This window comes from Pecten maximus, chromosome 14 (genome assembly GCF_902652985.1).
Source record: "Pecten maximus chromosome 14, xPecMax1.1, whole genome shotgun sequence".
NCBI classification, from domain to species: domain Eukaryota; kingdom Metazoa; phylum Mollusca; class Bivalvia; order Pectinida; family Pectinidae; genus Pecten; species Pecten maximus.
Window position 1 is genome coordinate 19,241,900 of NC_047028.1, and position 12,820 is coordinate 19,254,719.

The 12,820-nt window shown below is 34.9% G+C and overlaps 1 protein-coding gene across 2 annotated transcripts in view; it reads right to left on the minus strand.

Annotated features, from left to right (window-relative positions):
* LOC117341946 (mucin-3A-like) overlaps positions 1 to 9,735 on the minus strand; it is a 58,363-nt gene extending 48,628 nt beyond the window's left edge. The window contains exon 1 of one of the 2 annotated variants that reach the window (XM_033903829.1): positions 8,740 to 9,735. In XM_033903829.1, coding sequence (XP_033759720.1) covers positions 8,740 to 9,447 — 708 coding nt within the window. In that variant the 5' untranslated portion in view covers positions 9,448 to 9,735. Of the gene's footprint in view, positions 1 to 823; positions 942 to 8,739 lie in introns of those variants that run through there. The other variant, XM_033903830.1, reaches the window with a different exon arrangement.
* Between the last annotated feature and the right edge of the window lie 3,085 nt (positions 9,736 to 12,820).

Genomic DNA, 12,820 nt, shown 5'->3' on the forward strand with positions numbered 1-12,820 from the left:
ATAAAACGAACAAACTTTAGCTTTATCAAATACGACACTGGAATTTTAGCCGTTGTAGATAAATGTTGTGAGAAAAGTTTAAAGACAACAATTTAAAAAAAATGTCAATCATACCACACTTAATATCCTAAGCATGGTTAGCATGAAACTGTAAATCTTACACACACATATATTTTGCTTGTATAAATACTGTGAATCCATCAACATCGCACAGTAAAGATAATGAATACATGCTTTGACAACAAATAATCTGTAAATTCGACAACGTAGTGATTTTACGATGTCAACTTAAAGCATGCTGTAAGTCATACATGGAGTATTGTCGATCCATTATACCATCATTTTAATAAATATTTTATGTCTTTATAATGTTTCGTTTTCTTTTAAAATCTGTGGGATGTTTTGTATATCTTATTGGATATGTAACATGTATGATATGTTTATAAGATATCTGATACAGATATGGCATATGTTATAAACGTATCAGATATATAAATGTAAGTATGTACGAGTCAATAATTTGGTATGCAGACTACAAACATTATGATCTGTTTAGAATTTATCATAAATGTGATTGCATGTTCGTACAATGATATCTTATTAATCCACGGATTAAAAATGCTAGACATTATGCACTCAAGCAAGCTAGGTTATAGAGTATCATGTAATATATATGTTTAGCCTTGCCGAGCGATAAGTTCGAGAAACAATACGAACATAATATACGATATATGTGGAAAGCTTGCCGCATTGATATCCCCGTGAAAGGTAGTTGGAATGCATTACCTTCATAATACACTGTTCTGAACACTGATATACATACCCCGTAGTCCATCTTTTGTGTCAGAATTTGTTTTTCAAAATCGTAGCGCTATTCTCTGGTAATCTAGATATGTCATCAAATACACTGATACTTTGAAAGCCACAGATAGCGTATCATGTTTTGTACTGTATCATTTTCTATGGTAATCGCCGAGCAAATTCTTATTATATTACGGATTTCACAGTAAATAACTCAGTCAGCTCATCCGTGTGTGAATAACAATGATCAACACGGAAGTTACACACCTTATGTAGGGAGTCACTATTACATTACAAAAGCGTCCTGCTTTTTGCATCATTTATCATACAGAAGATTTGAAATATAAAGTCAAGTCGAGGCTGCGTTGAATTTCATTATTCAGTTAAACCATCTTAGATAAAGATGGACTATACAAAAAGCAGGATAGAGGTTTCTTTCAATATACATCTTGTAAGAAATCGGGTAAATGCAGGATACGGAATATAGACCTACGTCATACAACTATTTCATTCTTAGTCTTCGTCAGTGATCCGAAGGGGTCAACATAATGTATATATAGACGTGGGGATAACAAATAATTAAAAAGGACCTAAACAGATGTTAAACTATGCAAAGAATCTAGAAGGGGTATAACAAAGACAAAAAAGGATTTAAACATGTTGAATTATAAAAGAATTTATAGCAACCCTACAGAAAGACAAGGGCAAAACAACAAACGTACACAATGTATGTTACAACAAGTATAAACCCACTACTAAAAAGGTTTGAAAATTTTAAATAGACATCAAAATCACAGTAACGTATCTGTTATTATAAGGATGGTTATCTTAGTGGCTTGGTGGCATAGTGGTAACACACTTTCCTTTCATCTAGACTGCCGGGGTTCGATTCCCCGGTCGGACATGAAATGTATGAGATCACTTGAACGACCAGGTGGGGTTTCCCTGGGTTCCCAGGTTCCCTGCCACAATTGTTGTAGAATAAATAAAGTTAATATGTGTACAAATACTGATAAAAATTGTACATATATATAGATATTGGTATTTTAGAAGCCCTCTATCTGAAGGGTCTGTAAAAGTGACACGACAATATATAATTAGCAGCCTTCAAAATTTAATCTTAAGTGTAATGGAGCCAAATGGATTACACTGCACCATTCAGCTGTTTTCTCTTTAAATATTCATTCAAAATGAAGGTTTTTTTTTTAATTTTCAAAGCCAGTGTTTATATTTTAATTACTAAATCATATGATATATTTTAAAGAGATGAATCCCTAGGCAGAAGTCTTGTATAGGCATATATGTTGCGCAATTCATTATATCATTTTGATTAAATAAAATATTTTGAAATCAAAAACAATATATATATCAATATATGTAAAAAGGTGTCCTTCACTATTTCATTACTTCATTTATTTCTATTTTCTTAATTCTTTTTTTTATATAAAATCAAATATCTATGAGCCAAAGATAATATTTTATAACTCTGTTATTCAAAAAAAATAAATGCAACATATATCCCATGTTCTTGTAATATGTACACTTATTGCAGGAAGTCCTACCTATAAGCGAACATGTTCATACAGACGAAATGTTTTAATTTTGTCCAGTCTTACGATAGTTTGGTATTCCTTTGGCTCGACCAATCGTAAGGCCACATGTTGCCCTAACCAAAATTAAGGCGGGTATACATTGTTAAATGTAATATCAATGTAATGTGTACTTCTGATAAGGTAATATACTCATTTAATGTATTCATAGGCATATTTAGGAGTTTATCGGGTAAATCGTTATTAGTATGACGGCTAATTGAGAGGAACATGCTTTAAGGTATAATTTCAATTTGATTGGTACATGTGATGAGATTAATTAATACAGCATTGTTTAAAATATTTTACGCGGTCCCTCTTATTTCACACTTCAGATTTTAACGATATCTTAACGGGAACATGGGCATGATGATTTGAGGATGATAAACTAATATCTTTTATAAAGCTATTTTCAATAATACATGTATTATCATTTAAGTTCTGATATAGAAAGTAACTGAGTATTCAAAATATCAAAATATTGTGATTATTGCAATAGGCAATAATGTATAAATAATGGTGTAATGAGATAATGTTGTGCATTGATTTTTAGGTTTAGTTAATGTATAATTTTTTTGAAATTCGAACTACATATCGTTTGTTTAGAGGAACAGGGACGTATCTCCAATATGGAGTGCTTAGAAGTAAAGGGTGGTATCTCAAACTATTTTTTGATTTTGATAAATTACAATTCCGACTGACATTTCTTATATAATATGTACATTATATCAATGGAAATTATCTAATTCTTTTAAATCACATAATAGTTTAACATAATTAGACCAATTCAAATGATATAATGTACAAATTCTGTAAGAAAATCTCATTCGCAGTTATATATACTGAAACGAAAAAGAAACGCAACATGGAAAATTGTGATTAATTTTGTATTAAATATACATATCTGTATAAAAATCGCGGAAATAAACATGCACCCTGCCTAACACCCATACCAATCTTCAAAATCACCCAAGTGTGACTAGAGACCTATGCACTTCCGGCGCGGTAAAAACATCAAAAACCGTGCCTGTACAAACATATGCGTTCTTTTTTCATTCAAACCAGTATCAATTCATCACTAACATTGAGCCACATCATCGCCAATACTTTTGCAAACAATAATTCCTTTTACAATTATGCCACGGTTATCAAAGGTTGATAGAGGACGTGCTATAGCGATGCTTCTGGCAGGGAACACGCAACTTCACGTCGCTCGACAATTCAGAGTTCACAAATCGACTATTAGTCGATTAGTTTCACGTCTTAACGCAACAGGAAGAGTCGATGACCAGCCGAGATCAGGACGTCCACGCGTAACGTCGCGACGTCAAGACCGGGTTCTTAGGTTGGCACACCTGCGTAACAGGAGATTAACGGCCGCTGAAACGGCAAGGAATACGATTGGTAATCATAACCGTCGAATTCATCCCCAAACAGTGATCAACAGACTGCGTGAGGCTAATTTGCATGCAAGGCGACAGTACGTTGGTTTACCACTAACACCGCAACGTCGAGCACGTCGTATGCAATGGGCAACGGCACATATGCCCAGACGTTTTCCTATGAGACGTTGGAGGTCTATGCTCTTCACCGATGAATCTCGATTCACGTTATTTCGAGCAGATGGCCGTCAACGTGTGTACCGGCGTCGAGGCGAACGTTTTGCTGACGCCTGTGTTTTGGAACACGACCGATTTGGGGGTGGATCAGTTATGGTTTGGGCGGGAATCTCCCATGGTTTGAAGACGCCTTTGGTGATAGTCAATGGGAATTTAACGGCCGTACGCTATCGGGATGAGATCCTTAGGCCCCATGTTGTGCCGTTTGTTAGGCAGCATCATCTAACCTTTCAGCAAGATAACGCGAGACCACACGTTGCAAGAGTCTGCAGAGACTTTCTTGCGACACAGAACATTGTTCCTATAGATTGGCCTCCATATAGCCCCGACCTGTCCCCAATCGAGCATTTGTGGGATGAATTAGACAGAAGAATTCGAAATCGCCGTAACCCCCCAAATACCCTCCCTCAGTTAGCAAATGCACTCGTCCAAGAATGGAATAACATTCCAATACGGAAAGTCAATGCCCTGATGAACTCAATGCAACAAAGAATTAGAGATGTGATAACTGTTCGAGGAGGACACACACGATATTAGGGCACGGTTTCAAAACTGCTGCCATTTCAACTTGGATTCACGTAGGGTACTACCAATCATGACCTTCTAGCAAAGTGACCTGTTCTTAAAAATCTCTAAACATTTAAAGGATGTTACATCAATATTCAATATTAACTATTACATATGAAATTTAAACATAATGCTCACAAGTATTATTTTATTAAACCTACAATTTGAAGTTGCGTTTCTTTTTCGTTTCAGTATATTATTTATTAAAATCTAAAAATTGATAAATTTGAGATACGGCCCTTTACTTCTAAGCACTCCGTGTTGGAGATACGTCCTTGTTCCTTTAAACAATCGATATTTCAACAAATTATAGTTCTTTGCCTATGAAACTGGCCTACTTCCATATTTAACTCTTATAAATATAATGATCTATACACCATCATAATATCACGATTTTACCGATCAAAAATTGATTACAGATTATCAGAAACAATATCAAAACACAGTAAACACACTTCCTTACAACCTTACAATTTTGTAGATATTACATCAGTGTATAAATATCCAGAAGCTAATCAGTTATCGACTTAAATACCACAATTTGCATATTCTCTAAGAGAGTGATAACATAAGCGACAGAAAATCAAGATTAACAGCGCTTAAAACGAAACGCTCGAATTATTTAGCAAACATAGGTTGCCATTTTTTTTGTATGCAGAAATAATTCCTAGTCTACAAAAACAAATTGTTATTAGTGTATATTTAAAAAAGAGGCTTAATGTAGTAAAGAGCAAACTTGCTATAGAAAAACAATTACACCCCCCCCCCCCCCACCTTCCCGGTATTTGAGAGGAAAATGCTCTTTTTTTTTTTTAGTAAGGCCATGATTCTTCAGGATCATACATGTTATTGAATCATCGGGTAGAATTCTTACACACAAATAAAATGGTCTTATTGATTAACCATAACTTATTTAACCTGTATGCCTTATTGCATAACATATCTTGAAATAACCGACAACAATAAAACATATCTCTATGGACGAATGCTATATTTAAATCACTTGAAAACATCATTAAAGCTTTATGTAAAGATTGATTGTTTACATGAATGCAGCTCTACAACGTTAATACAAAGGCTCACCAAACAATACACTGCACACTGTTTTAATTCTATGAGCTGTATAGTGAAGTCTGTTTTTTGGCAGCGATATGTTCATATTTTCTGATATATGGACTGTAAAGCTCTGAAATAACGAGAGGACGAGGGGTCGTTTATTATAAGACATATTCTTTAATACACTTATAATTTATAATTTTGAGATACGTCAAATGTTTATGATTAAAAATCTTATAATATGCCAGAGTACAGTACAACCATACCAATACAGTATACACGATATAGTTTTTACTGTACAGGTATTAGTTATTGGTTTGAACACGCGAGACTCTATCAACAATATATGACCTTTTAAAGTTTAATAGATTTGGATAATTATAAAATGTTCACTACATTTTAAGCGGTTTTAATCCATTATCACCTGTATATGTAATTCACAGGACACAGGACATAATCTTTTTATGCTTACTTGTAAAGATGGTCGTTACGCTCTTGACTACCATTGTTGGTATTAGCCAATACAAGCGGACCAGGAAGTAAAGCGCTCTACGTTTGTGTATTATTAGAGTCGGCGTTCATTGTGTACCCTTGGATATAGCCCAGTCATTCGTTTATTAGAATGTTAACATATCAACACCTTTCTAATTATCTACTAGTCTGGCTATAACACGACAATACCATTACGTTAATTATCTTCATGTTCAAATACCTGTATTAAACATTCCTAATATGCATTTAATATCGTATCCTTGAGTATATTAGACGGTATAATCTTTGTTATAAAGCTAACAAGCAGTATAAACAAATACGGTATGTGTTTAAAGACACAGCATTTGAATTCGCAACAATCAACTCACATACACTGTAACACGAAAAGGAATACCTGGTACCCCTAATCTAAACTTTAAAATTATGCGTTACAGTGTTCAACGAGTAGTTCACATGTAATAATATTACATGCAAATCAGTCACTAATACGTATATTATACATGCTTGTGCGTTGGTGTTAGGATAGTTAGAGGCGACGAAAGATAGTATGACGTTAGATGTACTGAATGTGTGTTACCAATACACCTGTTTTATCTAATCACAGTCAGACACCATGTGGTCATGTGAATATTATTTTGCATGAATTGGCTATATTAGATTTTTTTGTATTGTATCAAACTATTCCAGAAACTTTTTTATTCGAAATATTTCTGATATCATTTTAATTCCATCAACTTTTTTTGTCTGAAACACTTGTATTACATCAATTTATATCTGAAGTTTTTATATTGATTGTTTTTTACCCAAAGTCACCTAAAATTAAATCTGATGGCTTAACATAATCAAAAATAAGTCATTTTGATCAAATTCTGAATCTTTATATTTCAGAACGAAGTTTTTTTAATGAAACATATATGGAAAATACTACAATAACGCATAGTTAAGATATGATAAGTCAATGATTATATATACGATAAAGTATCATAATATAACGTAGTATTCTAGTTGTTGTATTTTATTTTTTGACCATCTGAACTGTCTGCACGGTAGCCCATTTTTTAAATTAAATGAACCTCCATTCTCAGTTATAGCATATTATATTAAAGGCGTTAGGTTTTTGATGACGACAATTCCATGCCACATAATCTAAGTAAATGAAAATCGATAATAACAATCAAATGTTATTTCTTTCATTATCTGGCGATCTCTCATTCATGTAGTATGAATCTGGATTGTACTTACAGGACTTTTGATCATTTCTGAATTTCTTGATAATACCTCTACATTTTGGACGTCACCTTAAATTATATATATTAAAGCTCTGCTTACATCCTTAGATTATTATGATTTGCGGGTACATCTTCTTGTAAAATAATCATGCAAGGCAGCATACACAGTTTGGAAAACAAATACTATAGCATAGTAGAGTAACATCAGGAATACATGTTAAACAATTGTCACATAATGTTCATCATCAATAATGACAATAAACAACAATAGAACAATAGTCCAATGACTTAAGGAATACAATACAACTTATACATTTCTATGTTCTGCCTCTAAAGTTATATATACATATGTAGCACTTAGTAATCACCGAGACTGAAATACAATGAAATAACGTCAACGTATGCATAATCATTGGAGAAAATAAAAACCCTTATAATAAGCAAACAGTGTTTATATAGTGATATTTTGGTGTAAATCAACTTTATAGAGTTAATTATAATTGTCAAAGGACAAGAGCCATTAAAATGCATTTGAGCGTTAAACGAAATAGGGAGAAAAAACGAATATCATTGTATCAGGATATAACTGGTCTGAAGTACTAAACCTATTAGGTGGAGTGTCTGATAATTATTCAGCGTATACCAAACAATATATGTACTGTCACCAGGAAGACCTACTGAGCCAATACAAGCGTGTCAGTCTTCCGGTTTATGTAATTAATAATGCATTGCTCACAGCCATTGAAACTACACACACACAATGTTTTTTCCTTCAGGATTCTGTATAGCCTTTCCAAGAATACCGTGCCACATACCGGGTACCATGCAACCGTCAATTACTGTAGGATACGTAATATACAGGACGATACCTGTGTGATATTTATTTATTACAGCGCTTTATGCCGAGTAAAGTTTTATCAATTATGATATATATTAGTACATACGTTAAATGATATAAATTAACTATTTCTATTGACTTTATGGTATTAAGCTATATTTCGAATTTGCTGCTGTTAAATAATATCAATTAAGTATTTTTGTATACCTACAGGCCATGCTATGCTCTAATAAAACGACCAATCTACGTGGATTTAATGTAGGATCACAATAAGTGTTTGTATTCCGTTCTGCTGCTGGTTTCAAATCTATCGATCTACCATCGTAACAGCGTACAGTGATCAGTCATGTCATTTCCGGGTGGGTATAATGTCTACATTATCTCGATACGTACCCGAATTAAGTCAGTAGTTATTAATTAGTATAAGATTACCACCACCAATAATAGTAACATATATATTGTATCATTTAACATCGCATGGTAAAAACACCATGTGTCACACACGATACACTCACGTATTTGGTAGAATTTAACTACAAGGTCCTTACCCTGGTCAGCGCATTCGAGAAGAAATCATTCTTATCAAACGACAGAACTTTTCCTCTCCAGGTATTAGGATCCAGAGTAATACTTTCAGCACTTCTCATGGAATCCATTGATCCATATTTATAGTAATCGTCGTCACGTCTGCTCCTACCGTAGTTCATACTGACACCAAATGACGATTTTTCACCAACACGACTTGCTCCAATATCAGCCAGACTAAACCTTCCATCAACTCCGTCGTATATTCCTGATTCTGCGATCGTTGACAGTTCACGTTTTACTGTTCGATCGTCTTGCGTGCGACCATATTCACTTTTCCCTGTTTCACGTGTCGCTGAAATTGTTTTAGCATATGGTGACGAAATACCGTATGGGTTGTCGCTCTGCGAGCCAGTATATACTGTACGTGTTTCCCGAAGGTTGCCTCCAATTCTTGACTTTGATATATCATCGTTTGCTTTTGATTGTCCTATGTCGTTGTCCTTTACCCACTCGAAGCCGAAATCGTCTTCATCGTCATTGGTCCCAAATCTACGAGACTGGCGTATAGGTTGGTACTCATTATGAGCTCGTGATACCCCAATACCATCGTCCATAGCATCTCCCTCTGACCAGTCATCATTGTCATATCGTCCCGATTTTCCAAACTTATCCCTCTCTTTATCTTTGTAAAATGTATCTCTTATACTCTTGCCACCAAATTTAGACATGATCTTATAGTAGACCAATACAGTGTCCTATGCTAAATATCCAAATATGAGATTAATTGTGTCTGTTTTGTTTCGACAATAATCCATATAAATCACCTAGCGACATACAAGAATATGTCCAGAATGAACAATTGATATTGTTACACTGATTAGTCTAAACTGTCTGATTTATCATTATAAACAAATCCTATTCCTTGGATAACACTCCGGGCCCTGTCACGAATAGTCGAAACGCACAATAATTGACACGTTGGAATCATTCACCAAATATCATGGCAACACCGACAATGGTTCGAGTAAAATGGCAGATCTACTAGTGACTGTACAATCCCCGGATGACTTGTTGTATTTTACTACCGGGTATGCCAGCCATTCACGTCAATTGGCAGATACACCAAATAGACTCTTTTCTTTGGTTAGCTAATGCGCATACACTTGAATAGCGACATTTTCTATTCATTCGTCTCTGTAAATTGCGTCTCTGCATGTGTAGTTTACGTTTGATCCACACTTGTTTCAAAATATTGTATGTTATTTACATAAAGCATTATTGAGAATCGACGTTCTAGAACACAGGTCGCATGTTCATTATCATATAAAAGTATCTGTCATTATCAATAACAGAACCTCTATCTATTCACTGGAATAAATACTTGTGTTTATTGACAAATATACTAACTTAATTTATTTCTATGTTGGAAATCGCAGCGACATTCGACATACACATGCTATTTGCTTGGGTTAGATATCTACTGTAAGGGAGATTTGATAGATAATTAAAGCTAGTTTACGGTTACAAATTACATGGACATTTGACAGCTGCGTGACATGTAGTCGACATTTGTGTACATGTATGTTTAAATGGAAAGAGGTGTTCTTTTACTGTTTCATGCTTAAACATTAACTTTGACGGGTCGCTATACCGAAATAGTACTAATCAAGCTCAGACGAAGAGAAGATAAACAAAATGCTCGGTTTTTACTTGGCTGTGTTCTCGGGAAGTTGAGATCGTGAATCGTCCTGTGTGTCCTTGGACAAGTCACATTACAGGTACTGTAGTTTCATTGTGTAGCTTTCGTGGGGCGGGACTCTAATGCGTTATTCAGTAAGTCAATCGTCAGCTCTACAAGGAGAAGAGAAGACCCCACCTTATCTCAAAATAACACCAACTGGTCGAATGAAGAAACAAGCGTTGCCTTTGAGATCCGGGTTTATCATTTTATGAAAAAAATAAAAGTTTCTTTTTCATATCCTTATCCGGAGTACGGAGCTATATTAAAACTGGATTGCAGATATCATGGTTACTTACCATATCGGGTATAAGTCTCATGTTCTATATCATGGTTGTATCCCTTCAGATGATGTTGTAATCATTACATGTCGGGTACGAAATAACTCAAAGACACAGCTATCTACGATACCGATCTGGACGAATATAGCCCGCAATTTTGACTTTGTTTTGAATACAATTTGAGCACAACGCTCCCTATCAGGATGGGCAATATTTAAATGTGGCTATATCATAAAGACAACCTCTCAAACATCTTCACGGACAAGCCGCTATTTGTGTAAGCCTGGATCATGTTCAGAGACTGAAGCTTGTTTGTTGTAAAAAGATGACTCGCAAATTAAAGACAACAAAATATTATATTGATGTTAAAAGGTCATTTATTGAATGACTGATGAACTCTTGCGAGTCCACAATATATCATTATTCAACATGAATAATGTTTGATGTAATGGAAAAAACAGAGTGTATTTACTGAATATAATGATGTAGCAACAAAGATGGGGTACAAATGATGGCAGGTCTGGCTCTAGAATAAACATAAAGGGTGGGATAAAAAAGGGTGGGTTTTATAAACACAAATGTCCACAGCATATGAATGGCTGAAAAACACGTGGAGACGCACGGAATTATATGACTAATGTAAGATGGCGATGCGTGGCCAGACTCTCCGCTGGGCAGTGAGCAACGTGGATTGGTCCACAGAATACACGCCCTATATGATTGGTCAGTCGGGGCTAACACGACAAGGGTCATGCTGACCCCCATGCATTGATCACGCGTGATGACTCCCTAAGGGATAAGGCATGCATGTCCAAAACACGTGATAGCCAAAATAGCCACAGCTGGTCAGTAACTGGGAGATGACCAGGGACTGAAAATAATAACCTCTAATCACCTAATCTAGAGCCAGCCTCATATTAATTAACCATGCATATAGATACACACAATAGTATCAGAACAATTAAAATGTTAAAAGTAACAAAGGGGGAAAAACCCATCTTACACAAATGTATTTATTTCCATGAAATAAATTATATTTGTGTAAGCCTGGATCATGTTCAGAGACTGAAGCTTGTTTGTTATAAAAAGATGACTCGCAAATTAAAGACAACAAAATATTATATTGTTGTTAAAAGGTCATTTATTGAATGACTGATGAACTCTTGCGAGTCCACAATATATCATTATTCAACATGAATAATGTATGATGTAATGGAAAAAACAGAGTGTATTTACTGAATATAATGATGTAGCAACAAAGATGGGGTACAAATGATGGCACTGATGATGAGCATTAGATACATGCAATGGACTGTACATACAGTACATGCATGTAGATCAAATGTTCATCATCACCCCATTCAAATAAAGTTTGGTTATGCTAATATCTAGGGATTAGTTATGGAAAATAGTAGTGGATAGTATGATAGTGTAAACATGAACGACAAACAAGTCCATTCAGTACTTAAGAAATTATTTGGCGTTAACAGAACTGGACCATAGGTAACAGTGCGTTAGTTATTAATTAACAAGGTAGTTAATTGATTTCTGCCTGCATTACTCCACTCATCGCCAGGCTTTGTCTCACCGACTGTAGCCAATGTTCTGTCAGCGTGAGGGAATATCCCCCTTTTATAGAATCTTCTATCCTATAATAAGTTTAGGCGTAGTTTTAGAATGTTGTTCCTGATCCTATCATGATAACTGATATGACGTCACTCGTCGTATCGGATCAACTTGACGCGACAGGGGCACTGCGTGAACAAAAAACTAGACAAACGAAGCACTCGGTCAATAAAACTAGAAAAAATGCAGCTTTTGGTAAAAATAGCTTTACAAACAAAATAGCACCGGTCATCATAACTATACAAAAGATACTACTGGGTAAAAATATCTTATAGTAATGAATTATAATAATGTAGTACAAAGTAAAAAACTTAACATGATTCAGCACTTGACTGGATCTGGATAACTTGACAAAATGTAGGATTGGGTCAACATAACTGGACAAAATGTAGCACTTCGTCAACATAACAGGCAATAAAGTAGCATTGGGTCAACACAACTATACCAAAGAGAGTA